This window comes from Panulirus ornatus, chromosome 31, assembly GCF_036320965.1.
Source record: "Panulirus ornatus isolate Po-2019 chromosome 31, ASM3632096v1, whole genome shotgun sequence".
In the NCBI taxonomy this organism is placed as follows: Eukaryota; Metazoa; Arthropoda; class Malacostraca; order Decapoda; family Palinuridae; genus Panulirus; species Panulirus ornatus.
Genome location: NC_092254.1, coordinates 6160885 through 6179405, shown reverse-complemented (window position 1 = coordinate 6179405; position 18521 = coordinate 6160885). Strand labels below are relative to the sequence as shown.

Below are 18521 nucleotides of genomic sequence, written 5' to 3'. Positions count from 1 at the left end.
TTGTACTTAATCGCAGTCTCTCGCGTCAAGGTAGCGCAGGGAAACAGACAAGGAATGGTCCAACCCACCCCCACACGTATATACATATGATGGACCACTAGAGTCTGTTTTTGTTAATCTACTAGCATTGATACTGTTTTTTGTGATGTTATTATGAACATTTGCATATACATAAAATTTCTCATCTAAACGAGCAGGGGAGACATATCAAGTAAGCTTCTATAGGAAGTACAAGTGATGACGCGTTCCACCGGCTCCCACTCACTGTTAATTAACGTGGCTCCTTCCTCTTTGTCTGTGCTAATCCGCCTCCACCCCAATTCCACTGTCGCCCTCCATTCTTCTATTCGCATCAATACACTTTCCCTGCTCCAGGTTATTCCCGTAAAGCCTCCAACACTGAGCAACACACAGAAGTCATCAAATTAAATGATCTTATCTTATCTTTATATAAATGATAATGATGTTTTGAATTACATGTGAATCTTTCCTTGTGCTCAGTCCAAAGCTGATCTTAAGGAAAAATGGAACGATTATTTAAAGGGGTCTCATAAGCATAACTGAAAATTAGTTGTGTTCATTTCCTATAAGTAGGATATCTAGTGATATCATGTCTATGCTCATACAACTTTGCAAACACAATGCCACTGGCAATTTCTGGCCTATAATGTTTAACGGTTACTGACACAAACGTGTATTAGGCACCAATGGCAAAGACAAGCTTGTTACAAAAACACAGCCTCACCAGTTGGTGTTCAAAGGTGATAACTAACTAACAATGTCTACGGTCTACCAGTCTCTTCATAATGAACGTGACAAATGCTAGACATCAACTGGCCTTTAATATCTAACAGTCTTATTCTTACCAGAGGTGGGCGAGGATAAGAGGGTTATGGAATGGTGAAAGAGCCAAGGAATTGATATCAATTAAGGGAAGACAGGAAGGTATTTAATTGAAAAACATAAATGTGAAGAGAATATTGAAAGCCTGGACTATGCAAGTATGGGGGTATATGAACATAAATCTCAAGATATCACGGTTAGTGAGAGATACACATTCAATCTCATGATATTACGGTTAGTGAAAGAGAAAGCTATTACAGGAAAAATACAATGACTGAGAGGGCGGAGTGGAGGAGGAGGAGGAAGAAAAGTACCGTAACTAAGGAAGGGTGTGTAAGTGTGTTGAGGTCCCGAGGCGTTACCTACCCACCGGCTGGCCGCCCGCCATTCTGCCAGCCTCAGTATACACGCCTTAATCATTGTTACCGCTTCCAACATGTCCACGTACTTCCTTAACACCGACAACTAAAAGGTATACTACCATATATTCGTATACAGCATCAAATTCTATCTTTCATATTCGTCCCTAGTATAACAAAACTAACATTTCCCGAGTGATTGTTGCAAGTCCATAAAATAGTAGTTGACCGAATCACATTCAAGACTCAAATACACAATATGAAATATGTTTTTGTAAAAATATATATTTAAGTATTGGTATGTACTTGCTGATATATTTGAGGGAATAATATATATATATATATATATATATATATATATATATATATATATATATATATATATATATATATATATAGGTGTTGCCACGAATGCTGTCACTTTGGCGAGGCTGTAACTAAGTGTAACTAAGAATACAGTCTCTTCTTATACCTTATCACTCCAAACGAGTCTACATTTTCCTGGAACTGGATGTGGTTCAGTCTATAGAAAGACCCTAAAGTAATCATATATATATATATATATATATATATATATATATATATATATATATATATATATATATATATATATATGTGTGTGTGTGTGTGTTACCGGACTCCGTCTGCTTGAGGCTACACCGCGGGTGAAAAGCCGCTTTACGAGGTTGTATCACAGTACGTAATCTCGTTCGAGAACTTTTCACTCCAAAGGAGTCTACATTTTCTGCTACTTGAAGTGGCGCACCCTTTGGCTACAGAAACATTTAGAAAGGTCATGAGTGTAAACGAATGTGGCCGAGAATGGATGGAGGCACGAAAGTATATGTACATATGTATGTCTGTGCTCAGTTGTACATATATATATATATATATATATATATATATATATATATATATATATATATATATATATATATATATAATCCCTGGGATAAGGGAGAAAGAATATTTCCCATGTATTCCCTCCGTGTCGAAGGCGACTAAAAGGGAAGGTAGTTGGGGGATGGAAATCCTCCCCTCCCGTTTTTGATTTTCCAAAAGGGGAACAATGGACCAATGAGGATATTCCCTCTGAGGCTCAGTCCTCTGTTCTTAATGCTACCTCGCTAACGCGGGAAATGGCGCATGTATGAAATAAAAAAATATATTTATATAGTTACTGAAATAGGATAAAACATCTGAAAGAGAAATAACAATAATATCACTAAACACAAGGAAAGTGAGGAAGAGGTGCATCCTTCCATTCTCAATATCAAGGGATAAGTGAATAGTATCATTTGATGCCTAAGACTGTATCATGTTACCTGCCATACAATGTCCCAACTATTAACTAGTAATAAGGTTTGTTCCACAAATACAGCACTATGCATGAAAACCTTATTTTACACAATAATCGACTTTTTTCAGAGGCTGTACAGAGGTGATTACAATCTTATGAAAAATCTGAGTTTTTTCTTTTAAGAAGCACAAATATTCAAAATATTCAATCACTTGACAGGAAGTTCCATGAAAGCTTTTGGAGAGCCTACAAAAGGCATAGAGAAGCATGGCAAAGACACTTAGAGGACCATGGCTATGGCAGCTCAGGGACAGAAAAGGCTGGTGTGGGCATCAAGTCTGGTATGGTCTGCTGGTGGCATGGATACTTATAACAGCTCATGTAACGATCTCCACCCGTGGACATCTGCAACATCCAGCTCTCAACCAAGCCTGCTATGACTATGATCAAACAGACCCAACAACACAACTAAACAATATTTGCTGTAGCCTTCACAATTACACCAAAAGGGACACCATGACCTGCATTCAGAGAGCAACAAACAACTTCCCTCAACTTACAAGGTGCAGTAATGTTTACTACTAACAAAGTTTTTACATGTGTAATCATATTTTCTTTCGACCATTGTTTTGTAACATAAACATTAGTTTCTCAGTAACAGCATATACTCTGACCAAAAATTACATCAATTTTGAATAAAACTGAGTTTGTTGCATTTTAATGTAGCATTAGAAACCAATCTAATATGCTGTAAATTTTTTTAAACATTCAGGCAATCCTTCCAAGCAAGATATATCTCCATGTCTCTTTTATGCCTTTCCGATTTTTTCCCTATCTTTCTTGCCGTTCAATGTATCTACTGTAAGCTGTCACTAATTCAGCCCCCTAACAGTTTGATCCTCTTCTAACTGGATTACGAAGATTTAAAAATTTCATCTGAAACGCCTAATTTGTAAAGAACATTTGAAAGATTATGATATCTTAACATCTAAATCCATGTTTTTACCTTCATACCACCCTTATAAGACAATCAAATGCTGAAAGTGACTTAAGCATGATACAGAAGCTTAAGGTAGCATTACCAAATTAATAATATGCACCCGTTGATGAAATACAAAGTAATAGTGGTCATCTTTTACTGCAAGTTAGTACATTTATGTTGCTACCTGAGATGGTTAACTGGAATAAACATGTCCTTCATTCCTTGTGCTATAGGAATGAAGAATATTCCATGTACAAATTGTATCCTTTACAAATATTCTTCTGAACTGTGGACATATTGTAAAGTAGGTGATAACAACCTTGTAAATTAAGGATACCATAGTGCTTCTGTTTTGTAATAAGCAATCATTTAAAATCACTGCAAACTTCAACTGTGTTGAACTCACAATTAATATTTCTGTACACTGGCAATGCTGGAGAAAGCATACAAGTAACTCATTGGTTGATAGATGTACCCGAACATATGAAACCTGCCTAATTTTCTCTCTGATCGTACTTTCTTTTTAAGGAAGCCTCCACTATCATAAACACCCTCATTTGGATCCACTGTTGTCTTATTGTCTGAATTAATTTTTTTTTTTTTTATTATACTTTGTCGCTGTCTCCCGCGTTTGCGAGGTAGCGCAAGGAAACAGACGAAAGAAAGAAAGAATTCATTTTATCTTCCAATAATCTGACTTTTGAACTAACATGATCATTCCTACATTAAATTTGTGAAGTTCATTGTGCTTGTCAACAGAACCCTTACTGTTCATACATTTCCACTTCTGTTGTAAACAGCTGAGAGCCACACCAATGATGTGATTTCCAATCTTGCATCAGGTACTCCAAGTTCATTTTTCTGCAACTTTAGAGTGGAAATGGTTAGTGTCCAAAATACTTGTAATCTTCATTTTCTGTTGCTACCAAAGATGAACAATCAATCAACCCTTTCAGATACACTGAAATGGGCACCAGCAAAAAGAACTCCAGTGATGGCAGCATAAGCATGAAAAGAAAACAAAACATCCACATCTACAATGAATACTTATGGCATTTTTATCATCATCCCATCAAAAATTCTTCTGCAGCAACCCAGCTTACAGAAAAGGCTGGCCTCCCTGAAAGTGTTTCCATCCCTTATGGTAAGATTAAGGGATGGTTGTGGGCGATTGTAGGAGATTCAAGGATGCGGCAAGTCTTCAGCGCTCTAGTGACAAAGCTCAGTTCTCCAAGACTCAAGTACAAAAAACCATCAACAGGGGTATAAAATTCTGCATGTACTGTATATGAATCCATTGGTGTTGCTGCTAACACTGCCTAGTTACCAAGGGTTAATGCTTATCATACTTCTGAAATGCTAAAAGACAATAAACACACATTTACATGAAAACGAATGCCCAAGTCCTTACAAATAAATTGTTCAACAGCCACAGCCATCTAAAACGTTAAGGAATCATTATAAGAAGACCATCCTTCAACTAAGCCTATACTCTATTGTGTTCTAAATTGGCAAATAACACCTCATTCACAGACTATAACATGTGTCAAGATAAGAATGCCCATCCATCTGGCATTACTTATGTGAAGAGTCAGCCTCTCAAGGTTCACAGTAGATATTTTCTTTCTGGTTAACTTTCTATCAATCACATGATGACTTTATCAGGAGTGATGGCAAGTTACATATAAAGTATTTAACATGAGCCTTATTTGTTTTACAAAAATCTAAAACCTTATTAGCAAAGTGCACACAACAGATTTTTGAGCAGATCTGAACTCTTACTACAAAAACTCATATTCTATAGCCAGTGACAATGATTTCCCTGCTTGAACCAAAAGCAAGGCTGTCTTGCATAAACTGTAAACTTTCTGAACAGTTGTAGTGTAACAGAACCTTTACATGTGCAAAAGAATATGACATACTATTTCACTATGGCAGTAGAGATGCAGAACTTACACTGAGGCAGGGACCAGTGTACCCTAGAAATTGCTACCTTGTCTAAAAATACTTTGATTTTTCAAAGCACAGAGAAAGCTGCTGTCATATACCTGACTGTAACAAGAAGCAAGAGACACAGTGAATCTTTTAAGCTGTTTAAGAATATCACTTATATTCACTTAATATGTAAAAGGCTCATCAAATACCCTTGTGTATATACAAGGAGTAAATATCTTTTCATATGTCTTCTGTTACATGCAAAGAACACCTGATTCAGTAAAGCGACAGCCTAAATAATACCTAACTAACAAGCAGAGTTGCTTGGAAACTTTGAGCATAGAAATGATCAGCAACAAAAAAAATTTGGAGAGTAATCTCAATGATCCCATCCATCTTCTGACATTAGAAAAAGATATATATACATTGTATATTAATGTCTTTTTCTTAGAAAAAAAAAAAGCCAACAGACTTCAAGTTCATATATCTTATCTCATAGCGGCACTAAAGTGTTTAAAAAGGAAATATGAACATTTCTTCCAATGTCCATTTAGCAAGGTTATATCAGCACTAAGGATATGTACTGTGCCTGAAATGTAAATTCATAATAATGTAGCCTATACTAGAATTTCTCGCACTTATTTTAATCAACAAATAAAAGCCAATTTCAGTGACTGCACTAACATTCATTACCATTCTTCTATTTAGGGTAAGTGGAGAAGTGTGCACGAGTTGACAGAAAACTTGCGCATTGGTACATTACACGAGGATATTGAAGTGTATCACATGGACTTACCAATACAACTCATATTTCACTGGGATCCACTCCTGTTAAAGTTGCCACAACTCTTGGACCAATGGACAAATAATGAAAAACGAAGACCAACCTTGCTGCTATTTGGTAAGACTTTCATTATGGACCACAGGTTCCAAAGTTTTCTTTCGTGGGGGACTCAAGTTTCTATGTACTTACTGCAACTACATAAAACTACCTTTGTTGGGAAAAACAGCCTCTTCCTTCAGAGGAGTAACTCACTTCAAGGTTCATTTCTATGGTACTTTGGGAGTTTTATGTATTATTCATGTAATCATATGCTACTACTTCCCAACTTTTTGTCTCAATATGAAAATAGAGGAAAGCAACAAACTGAAAACACGAAGTGAGGATTATCATACTTATATTACCTTGTTTACTAGAATCCTTCTGTCCATAAATCATTTTACCTAAAATTTTTTTGCAATATTTCAATAATGGTACTTAATAAAAGTTTTTGGATTCAGTTTACAGGAACTGAGAAAACTTTGAGCCTATATAATGGAGGAGAACTTTTAAGTAACTGTCATCCTATAAATCAAGGAGTTATAAGCATTAACAGAACAGGTAAAAAGTACCCTTTGAGAAAAATCTCTCAAAGTTCCTACCTGTGGCACTCATGCATCATGGTGTTTGCTGGTCAACTATCTTTCTCTAGCATTCCCCTGGCAGCTCTCAGTGTATCGAAAGGTGGCATGTATGTTTTATCAATGATATCTTTATGTTAAATTTTCTTAGATCTTGTTTTTCTTAAAGATATACGAGATAGTGCTCTTAACTTCTGTGTGCTCTTAACTTCTGTGCATACCCTCTAGACAAACACAAACATGTATATATATGATAGCAAGTGAAGAAGCATAGCCTAGGTAGAGCCTGGTATAGAGTTCTTGAGAAACTTGGTATGGAGATAGATGTTGGAAAGGAAGTTAACATAGGATGGAGCCCATCATGACAAACCAATGTTTGAAAACATACTGGACATCCTAATTGAGAGAAAAAATAAATCACAAAGAATAATGCATTTTAGGTAAAGTTTGGTAAAGTGTGTGGAAGAAGAAAGTTGAGAGTAAATGTGAATAAGAGCAAGGTTATTAGGTACAGTAGGGGTGAGGGTCAAGTCAATTGGGAGGTGAGTTTGAATGGAGAAAAACTGGAGGAAGTGAAGTGTTTTAGATATCTGGGAGTGGATCTGTCAGCGGATGGAACCATGGAAGCGGAAGTGGATCATAGGGTGGGGGAGGGGGCGAAAATTTTGGGAGCCTTGAAAAATGTGTGGAAGTCGAGAACATTATCTCGGAAAGCAAAAATGGGTATGTTTGAGGGAATAGTGGTTCCAACAATGTTGTATGGTTGCGAGGCGTGGGCTATGGATAGAGATGTGCGCAGGAGGATGGATGTGCTGGAAATGAGATGTTTGAGGACAATGTGTGGTGTGAGGTGGTTTGATCGAGTAAGTAACGTAATGGTGAGAGAGATGTGTGGAAATAAAAAGAGCGTGGTTGAGAGAGCAGAAGAGGGTGTTTTGAAATGGTTTGGGCACATGGAGAGAATGAGTGAGGAGAGATTGACCAAGAGGATATATGTGTCGGAGGTGGAGGGAACGAGGAGAAGAGGGAGACCAAATTGGAGGTGGAAAGATGGAGTGAAAAAGATTTTGTGTGATCGGGGCCTGAACATGCAGGAGGGTGAAAGGAGGGCAAGAAATAGAGTGAATTGGAGTCATGTGGTATACAGGGGTTGACGTGCTGTCAGTGGATTGAAGCAAGGCATGTGAAGCGTCTGGGGTAAACCATGGAAAGCTGTGTAGGTATGTATATTTGCGTGTGTGGACGAGTGTATGTACATGTGTATGGGGGGGGGGGGGGGTTGGGCCATTTCTTTCGTCTGTTTCCTTGCGCTACCTCGCAAACGCGGGAGACAGCGACAAAGTATAAAAAAAAAAAAAAAAAAAAAAAAAAAAAAAAAAAAAAAGGTATTCTCCATTACTCAATCCACAGTCTCATGATGAACTTAGTTATCTTAAGAGTAAAACTAGTACTTTTACAACATTACCTTTCTGTTCAGATGTTGTGCCACAAGGATTATTAGCCAATATGGCTAAAGCTCCAATTTTCTTTCCACCCCACGGGCAAATCTTAGCCACACTTTTTCAGCATAAGTTCTTTCAAAAGATTTACCAAGGTTCATTGACAAACACCTGAAAAGGAAAAACAAAGAATTCATGGGGGAATTAAACATCAAATCACAAACAATATATACATATGAAAAGGGAAGGGGAGGGAGTTAGTAGCCACATGTAATCTCATATATCACAGCAAAAGTACCCCAATATAAAGGCATCATCCTAAATGCCTGCATCACCCTATATAGTTTTAACAAATTCTTTAAGTAGTGCAGTTACATTACTTCATACCAGTAAAGAGCACAATACACCTCATGCTTTCTAAATTCAGAGGTATACATACCGGTACAGTACCTCATTTAATCTATTTTGAAGTCACCAACTCATGATTACTTTAACTCATTGAGTAATCATGATGTTTATTTCCTCCTACAATGTAAACACAACTTTAAAAGGCACAGAGTTCTCACTGCAGCTCAGTGTAAACACTTTGTGACATGGCTATGATGCTCCAAGTTCCAGTGCTTTCAGTAAAGTTAGATGAAGTTTAAAATTTTTTGGTCAACATAATTCAAGAATTACTTAAAAACTGAGAAAGTGAACAAATTTATTCACAGTTGAAGTTAACACTTCACTGTGGTAAAACTGGTGACATGGTTCCACTTGACACCATTCCGAATATCCTCTTGGTCAAAACTCATTATCCACTAAGTTTACCTCTAATGTTTATCGTGCACCTTTCTCTAATAACAATGACTATTTTATGAAGTGCTTTGGCAGATACATGAAAAATAGTGCCCATTCTCTTCCCCTGCCACATTTTTATGCATGTCACTGTAATGGACTCAGTAGTACACAAGTACTTTTGCCAAGTACAAATCTATGCATATGCATGCCTTTGTGAAACTGGCAATAAGCTCCAAAATTAATTTTTACCTCACTCATATACTTTGACAATAAAAGAAGATGACCGATATATAAAGTTCTGGTACTAGTATGGATTCCACTGTGTGTACTGATGATATACATATTTATTATACTTGCTATACTGGACTGATCCATGTTTTGTCTTGAAAACTTCATCAGCAGTTTCAAATATGTCCTCCCCATGTTAATATTTGTAAAAACAAACTCATTATGACGATATTACATCTGAACCTTATCTCATTTTTGGCCTCAACACAGACTTGTACAAAGTTAACATTTGGCAAGTCTCATAACTTTCACAATCATTTACTTTAAAATGTTTAATCTCACTGTTTTGTAAAAACAAACTCATAATGGCAATATTTCATCTGAAAGTTTTTTCATTTTTGTCCTCAACACAGACTTGTACAAAGTTAACATTTGGCAAATCTCATAGCTTTCACAATCTACTTTAAAATGTCTAATCTCATTGTTTTTTGCTTTATCGGTAAACATTACTTTTAGATTTTGCTAATGTTTTGCTTTACTCTCTCTTCACTTTCCTATTAGACCTTTCTAATGGCATTTTTTCTAACCCTTACAATGTAACTCCAATTATTGCATACCTTATCTTTCCTATTCTCTTTCATAAACCAATTATTTAACTACCTCAGTATCATTCTATATCTTGTTTTCTTTTATCTGGTACTAATCTTTTAATAATTTTAGTATCCTGGAGAAAGTGTTTTGTTTTTGCATAAATGCTGTGAAACTCATTTCACTTTGTATTTGCTATCAAATTACTGGCTTCAATATTTCAATTTGTCAAAGAAATTTAGCTCATTCAGGTAGCTTGCCTCATCCCCTCCAGTGACATCTGTCTTCATCCATTTCTAACCCAAAGCAAGTAGACACTTCTGTGATGTGAACAGAAGACACAAGTTCAGCTAACTTCATTGTCTGTAATGAATGCCATATCTGGAGAAGTTAGTAACAGCAATATATCATTTATATATAACTTTATTAGGTTGAATGTCTCACGTGGTCATTATTCTTTCTCCTTAGCAATGTATCGTTTGTCAATCTCTATTCATATCTTCATCCATAATCTGTTACTCCCTTTTCCCACTCAAAACTGAGGTCACCTTCCCAAATTAATGTCTATGCTACTTAGTAATTCTTGTAACTCGTAAAAATCTTTTAGTCTTTGATGGTTTATTTGTCATTATGCTACCTATACTTACAACTACTATGCTTAGTTACTAATGATAAATTTCCTGGTTGCTTATTTTAAGATTTCCTTCTTACTTGCAGTTCACAAACCACAGCACCACCTTTAGTTTTCTGTCTACTCTGGAGGTCCTACAGCCTTTTAAGTCTACTTCATTCTAGCATTCATCATATTTGTCAGATTTATAAGTACATCATATCACTTTCATGTGTGTACATGTTAAAATACTTCTAAGCCTGGACTTCTCAGTTATCAATGTAACTGTCATATGGTACTTGTATTTATGGCTGCTATGGTTAATGCCATCGATTCACATTTTTGGTTTACTTTCATGACCAGATTTCTTTCTACCTTGTTTAGTATTCACTGTCTATTCTGAAGGTCTAATAACCTTTTAATTCTACTTTGTTGTTAGTTCTCTCATTCATCCACATTTGTGAGACATAAGTACATTAACATGTCACTCATCTGTATACTCATTAACACAGCTCTGAGCCTAATTGTTCTCAATCTTCATGTATTCATATTTTCCAAAGGTCATCTCCTTGTTTTTTATGTCCATCTATTTTCTCCTCTTCCTTTACTCTTGAATAAAAGAAAATGGAGCCATTTGGTATACATTCGATAATGTCAAAAAGCTGAGCCAGAAATAAGCTAAGAAAGTTTGTTTTCGCTCATCCATTTTCAAGTTATGTGCAATGCACAACTCTCAATAATAAATCATTAGAGAATTTGAAATGGTGAGATTTCAGCTATATCCAAAAAATCATACTTCATTTCCTCTCAAGGATCAGGTCTACACTGGATGAGGGCTACCCTTCCCACATATCATTCAGCTGGACCCAATGCTGCTTTGGAGAAGTTTCAACAGCAAGTGGAAAGTTTTCTTCCTCAACTGCTCAACTTTGCCAAATCAACATATACCATTATCCAACTATTGGATCATATACAAGTAAGCCCAATGGTATGGTGGATCTTCCTAATTGGTTCCTATTTCTTCAACATAATCCCTTTTTTTTTTTTTCAAGTATTGGTTAAGAGAACACTGTCTTCAGGAAATCTCACGAACTAGAAAAAAAAATTATGGCAGTTATATAAAATAATATAGTTTCTTCCATCATTTCATGACAGTCTGGCATCCATAACATACAGATAAAAATACATCAAGCTTCAACCAGGATTTTTTTTTATTACAGTCAATGATTAAAAACCAAGTATAGCAAGATTCATCCAAAATGTTTTGAATCACTAATTGTCAAAATATTTATGATCTCACGTTTGCTTATCTAATATACTGGCACTGTCAGTTACCCTGGCCTGTACTGCAATGAACTGTGTACCAGGATGGCAAAGAATTATCAAGTACTGCACAAATCATAAAAGAAGTTACAAAATCAGCTGGAATAATTAGCCATATCACCTTGAAATACTGATTACTCTAACTAAAAAAAGAGGTTCAGTAAATCCAAGTATAATCCGAACAAAATCACACCCAAAGTTCTTAGTTTCTTTACTAAGTATACAGTTTTTAGCAGCCATGCCCATTGGAGCCAAAATAATGTACCAAGCAATACCACAACAAATGACCCCATATTCATAACATGGTAAAATATGAAAATTCAACAGGGAGGACTAAACAGGACACATTTTTAATCATTCTTAATAAAAAATGAACACAGTAAAGGGACTAAAACACACATCACTATAAAGCAATGTATCCAGTGATAATATTCTACATTTCATTAATTTTAATATTTCACTATTACAACTTACAGCAGCTTGGTTAACAAGAGCAATAGACTAAGCTGTGAGGTTTTCCAGGATCATCTTGGCTTCCCTAATTCATATCTGTTCCTCAACTACAATGTCACCAAAATGTCCAATTTCACAGCACAAATTTCATTTGCATAAATTCAGTTAATGAAAATTAATGTTAATGAAAGGGTATGAGAGATGTGTGGAAGTAAAAAGAATGTGGTTGAGAGAGCAGAAGAGGGTGTGTTGAAATTATTTGGACACACAGAAAGAATGAATGAGGAAAGATTGACAAAGATGATATATGTGTCAGGGGTGGATGGAACAAAGAGAAGTTGGTGATCAAACTGGAGGTGGAAGGATGGAGTGAAAAAGATTTTGAGCAATCGGGGCCTGAACATACAGGAGGGTGAGAGGCGTGCAAGGAATAGAGGGAATTGGAATGATGTGGTACACCGGGGTCGACATGCTGTCAATGGATAGAACCAGGGCATGTGAAGTGTCTGGGGTAAACTATGGAGAGGTCCAGGGGGCCTGGATGTGGATAGGGAGCTGTGATTTTGGTGCATTACACATGACAGCTAGAGACTGAGTGTGAATGAATGTGGCCTTTTTGTCTGATTTCCTGGTGCTGCCTTGCTGAGGCAAGGGGTAACGATGCTGTCTCCTGTGGAGAGGGTAGCAACAGGAATGGATGAAGGCAAGCAAGTATGAATATGTTATGTACATGTGAATATGTGAGTATATGTATGTATGTATATGGGCATTTATGTATATGTACAGGTATATGAGTGGATGGACCATTCTTCATCTGTTTCCTGGCACTACTTTGCTGACACAGGAAACAGCGATTATGTATAATAAGAAAAAAAATTCACTGTTACTAGTTTGAGGTTAAATAGATAATTATTACATCGTCATCTATTACCTGCCTCTGTCACCATTTGCTCAGAATATGAAAATGATTTACTATGCCAATGCTAGTTAGTCCCAACTTGATAAATTTTTCTTCTACAGATGGTCTATATAAGAAAATCTATACTATGAGTTGGGGATAGTGTCCATCTTCTTTCTGTAGACATGCCAAGAAAGTAACTAAACACACAACCCCTGAACACAGCTGTCAATAATTCTCCCATTTCTTTGGCAGATTAAGGAACACTGGCTACTAGGGCATTAAATTTTTGAAAAAATGTTACACCATTCTATAAAAAGTGATCCTGTCTTTACACGCCTAAAAGTCATCTGACATGATAAATAACAATACAAAGTGGTTAGTAATTCATCCATACCCTTGGAAGGACAGGAGGTGCTGGCTGCTGATGCAATAAATTTTCAGCAAAATATTATACTGTCATATACTACAGAAAACAGGTCAATAGCTATATGTCTTCTTTCTGTAAATATGCCAAGGAAGTTGCTAGATGCACAATAATGAGCACACACATGGGTGCCAATAATTCATCCATTTCCTTGACAGATTAAAATTGCTTGCTGTAGGAGTGATATATTTCCAGAAAAATTTTACGTGTTGAGCAGGAAAGTTGTGCCAGCAAAGTGTGAGATATGAAGAGGAAAAATGATGGGGGCAAGTGGTTATACCACTGAATTCCATTCTGCTGCTTTCCATCCTAAGCAAGAGTATATAGACAATGGCAAGGAGTTATCATTTATTAGTGTTCTTATGAAGTAAATGTGTAATAATATCCAGTAAACATATATTTGACCTAAATTCTTGCTTTACACAGCACCAGCTTACACCAAACAAAAAGAGACACAAATTTTCTGGGCAAGAAACTCCATACCCCCACAATGACCCTCATTTCCTAGATTTCTAGATTCAATACCATAAAAGATTTACAAAATCAATACAGTATAACAATTTCACAAAGGCATTCTTGAGATAAATTAGTTTCAAAAAGTTAAAAAAAGTTCCAAGATTTAATCATACACAAAAATCAAACAAAAGTATCACTATCATACTGACTTTGTTAAGTGTTGCTTAACAAGATCAGTAGTTTAAACTTGTAGGAAAGTATGAACACCAGTTCAAACGAGAATAATTGTCCTGTACCAGCCTTTAATATTTGGCAGTCTTATGAGACCAATTATGATTGATCCACCAATGGTAAAATAAATTTATAGACTACTATACTTGTCCATGGGCTAAAAAATTTTCTAGGGATAGAATTAACTTTCCCTGGCATCAAGCACTGGGTTTTGAAAACCATCCGTTTTTGGTTTTAACAAAACTGATACAGAAAGAGAGTGCATTAACAGGGTATAGGGACCAGAAGAGGCATGTTCATGCAATCCACATTAATGAAGAATATATATCTCCATGATAATATGGAGGTTAGGAACCAAAGGCAAAACTGTATACACAAATATGTTCACTAACAATATTAAACTAAAACATGTTCTGTACCATACTTTATTTGATTGATAACATGGCATATGCTTCCAAAGTATTAGCCGAGTTAGCCATGATTGTAATGGTGCTTTCTGTCACACCATGCTAGAAAGAAAGGGTTATTACACTATCCCCATAGCCCAAGTTATCTAGCATTGTGAACTTTTCATCCTGGGTAGAATTCTTTTTTGCCTTCTTGGAAAACTAGTAAGCATGTGCAACTAATTTCAAGCTGAAAACTCATTAACAAACAGGGTTTTTTAAGTTGGGACCACAATTAAGCATTGCAGCCCATATCATAGACTCTAATTGTAATTTATGGTACTGTACTGACAAAAATTATGGCAAAGTACATTAAAAATGTAAACAAGTAGTTTTTAACAGGATACATTATGTGAACCATTACATGGAAAACACACATACAATTCTCATACATCATTCTGCTTGTAATATATATCATAAACCGAAACTATACATTTTATTATGATGTCATTCATCACTTCATTCCGTCCTAATGCCTTCTTCCTAACCTGCAATATTTAACAAGGCAACAGAACTTCTGGGTATAACCAAATAAATGCTTATAGTTCTGTACAGTTCATAAAAATTAAGGCTGTTAATTAAGGATGTTGAGATCACAAAGACTGTATTGCCATTCTTAAACTACTACTACTAAAATCTAATCATTCTTCTCACCAACATGAAGGAATCACACATCTTCAAGAAGTATCAAGGAATCTACTCGAACAACAACATTGATTTGTACAACAGCTACCTAATGAAGCATTTTTCAGACTCCAGCATTACCCTCTGGGACAGCAACATTCCTCTCTCTGATATCTATTATGCCAAATGTAGACAAAATTACAAAAAATCATATGACATGTTATGGATCTGTGACAATCCTTTACATACTGGATTTATTATGGTAGAAATGTATGTTAACATGCTTCTTAATGATGTCTGTAACTCTTTCATAGATTTGGATCCTACAATCTGTTAATGTGACCACTTGCAATTCTACCATTACCTTTACTTGAAAATCATGTAACAGGGCAATTTTTATCTTCATAATTCAAATAATGAATATAAAATAATGCCCATACATAGGGCTTTACTTGGATGCATGCTAAATCATCTTAGGAAGAATATATGTCATTATTACAACTTCCTGAAGTGATAAAGTTCTTATCAATATTTCAAAGAAAGAGGTAATTTGTATAAAGGAATGTGGCTGATCTGGTCCACAATATTTCTGTCACTACAAGAGCTCCAACAACAAGTTTAAGCCATGCTGCTACCTCAGTAAGTTAGTCAGTAATGTCTCTCTATAAGAGTGTCACAAAACAGGAAACCAAGAGGAGCACATTGCAACTGATGCCACTGTCTGAGGGAACTAATAACACAGCAGTTTGTCCAGCACTTTTTTCTCAATTTGTAAGGGTTCTTTTACATGGAATAAAAACAATTGATGCTGGAACAATTCTTTTTCCCCTATATGTTCAAATGTGGAATATAAAAAATTTCACTCCTAAAGGGAAATGCAAGTCTCAATAACACTAGAAAAAGATTACATAACTCTATGCTGATTTACTTCTGTATGCAGACAAACATTCTCTCATGGAGGGTTTCTCTAAACAAAGATTATCATCCAAATATAAGATCAGAACTGTTTTTGTCATATCATTTTGTGTTAACAGTAATCTAAGCAATTCTAAATCCTTCATAATCCTGTAAAATTCAGGCACTCATTAGAAGGAACATGTACAATATATCTAAATAGATTCATATGAGCAACTCTGTTTTGAGAAACCCCTGCTTGAGTGAAAGCTTGTCTTTCTAGATACTTTGCTAAAACCAATTTGCTTTATTGTAAAACACATTCAATCTGATCTGATTCATCTGATATAATCTCATGCCTTCAGGAACCTCAAGCTGACCTGCCACAGCTTTTATTACATGGAAATTCATTCCTTTCATTATGAAAAAAAAGAAAAAACCTGCAAACTCTTTGTTTGGGTTCCTCTTTATTACAACATCATGGTCTTGTTAGTCGAGTATCATGAGTCTGAAAATCCCAGTGGCCAACTCTACATATCTAACATTACCATGTACTGGCAATTTTCATATTAGGTTGGGTCAGGTCTACTAACCTGAGCTGTGAACAAAGCAATGAAAGCCCAGGTCAGGATCAAAGGATGAATTCATTAAAGGCAGCTCATAAGTTGGACTACAAATGGGAAGAGAGGAAAAGCCAGACTACCTTTGCATTTGAAAGGCAGTATTCTAAAAAGTCTTCTGTCCTGGAGTGCAAGTTGGGAACATCCCTCAGAAAATTTTCCAGGAGTGTAAATGACGATCCTACTTTGTTACACCAAACATACGACAGATATATACCAGTTAGAAGAAAGCATAGGCGGTCTGGGGTAGAACATCAAAGATGAGCCAGTTTATAGGAAGAAAAAAAAGAATTGCAGACCTAAATAAATACAGCTCAACCAGCAATATCAATTTATGAACAAAGATAAATTGGAAATGTCATACAAAACACTTGAAAAGGAAGAAGAGGAAAAAGCCATATAGGAAATAAGAAATAACCCTAAATACTTTTACTTGCAAATTGTAAAGCCAGGATCACAAACTCTATTGGCTTATTGAAAAACAAAGGTACTTTTACAGATTATTGCCTAGACATTAGCGAATTCTAAAAGCAATACAAACTGGTGTTCAGCAAGGAAAAAACACAAAAAATTAAATGACCAACAAACTTCTCCCAAAACATTCCTCCCCAAGTATATACACAACAGATGTCACCATAGAGTATGCTCAAGTACTTGGCCCCATGTTCATGGAACACAGTCAAAAGATTTATGGAATACAATAAAAAAAAATGCTAAACACCTCTAGTATGTGCACTAAATATCCCCACAAGAAAAAGTCAATTCTAACACCGTTCTCAAGAGTTTGAAACTGACTCATCACTCCACAATGGTGAAAGTACACTATTCCCCCAAAAATATCAACTGATAGCATTAACATCGCACATTATTAAAATATGTGAAAGGGTCCTAAATAGCAAATTGACAAATTATGGAAATGAACAATCTACATAACCTAAGACATCATGATTTCAAGGTAGGAAGATCTTTCTCTCAGCTGTTTGACTGATATGATAGGTTTTCTGAAGCTTCGGAAAGAAAAGGTAACATGATCCATAATGACTATACAAAAAAAACATTTGCCAAATGTGACCATGGTATCATAGACTATAAGTGTGAAAAATGGGATAACCAGAAAAATTGTGGTAATGAACATAACTTTTTCAATGAAAAGATCGCAAAATGTAATTGCAAACCACACCATTTACAGTGCCTCCATAATAAAAAGCTCTGTCTATAACTGGGCAACCAAAAAAAAATGGGGATAAGTTTCAACTCCTTCAATATAAGTACTCAAGAACAATACAGAATATCACACACATAGTTGATACAAATCAGCAAAATAACGTGAAAGACCGTGGAGTAATAATGTCAAATGACCGAGCCTTCTGCAAACAACCAAGCAATGGTTGCCTCCTGCAGAAGATTGGTGGGCTGGGTCCTAACGATCTTCAAGACAAGAGAAGAAAACCAATGATATTATTCAATGCACTAATTCTTTCATAAATTGACTACATGTATGTTCCAACATCACCCTAACAGGAGGCAAAACAACAAAATTAAAAGCATTCACAGATCTTCTATAATTCACATGAATGTGGTAAAGGAACTAAATTACTGGGAACAGCTGAAATCTCTGGCTATACTCCCTAGAGTGCAGGCAGGAGAGGTATGAGTAAGGGGCTGCAACAGCCCAGAAACA

The 18521-nt window shown here is 35.9% G+C and overlaps 2 protein-coding genes across 3 annotated transcripts in view; one reads left to right on the top strand and one right to left on the bottom strand.

The window, feature by feature from the left end:
- Coq8 (ubiquinone biosynthesis protein COQ8, mitochondrial) overlaps window positions 1-18521 on the bottom strand; it is a 48285-nt gene that overhangs the window by 27470 nt on the left and 2294 nt on the right. For both annotated transcript variants that reach the window (XM_071680548.1, XM_071680549.1), the window contains exon 2: window positions 8286-8430. The gene's annotated coding sequence lies outside the window, so the exon portion shown is untranslated. The remainder of the gene's footprint in view (window positions 1-8285; window positions 8431-18521) is intronic.
- LOC139758772 (uncharacterized) lies at window positions 1037-15777 on the top strand. Its single transcript, XM_071680554.1, has 6 exons — window positions 1037-1315; window positions 2722-3065; window positions 4441-4747; window positions 6128-6320; window positions 11281-11444; window positions 15367-15777. Exons 2-6 carry the CDS (start codon window positions 2770-2772, stop codon window positions 15661-15663), a joined length of 1257 nt encoding a protein of 418 aa, XP_071536655.1. The 5' UTR covers window positions 1037-1315; window positions 2722-2769; the 3' UTR covers window positions 15664-15777.

What these genes read in the sequence shown, in the direction of transcription:
- LOC139758772 (XM_071680554.1), top strand. Translation starts at nt 2,770, where the DNA reads ATGGCAAAGACACTTAGAGGACCATGGCTATGGCAGCTCAGGGACAGA. An exon ending in AACTTCCCTCAACTTACAAG is followed by an intron (nt 3,066 to 4,440) that starts GTGCAGTAATGT and finishes CAACCCTTTCAG; the next exon opens with ATACACTGAAATGGGCACCA. An exon ending in AACTATTGGATCATATACAA is followed by an intron (nt 11,445 to 15,366) that starts GTAAGCCCAATG and finishes ACCAACATGAAG; the next exon opens with GAATCACACATCTTCAAGAA.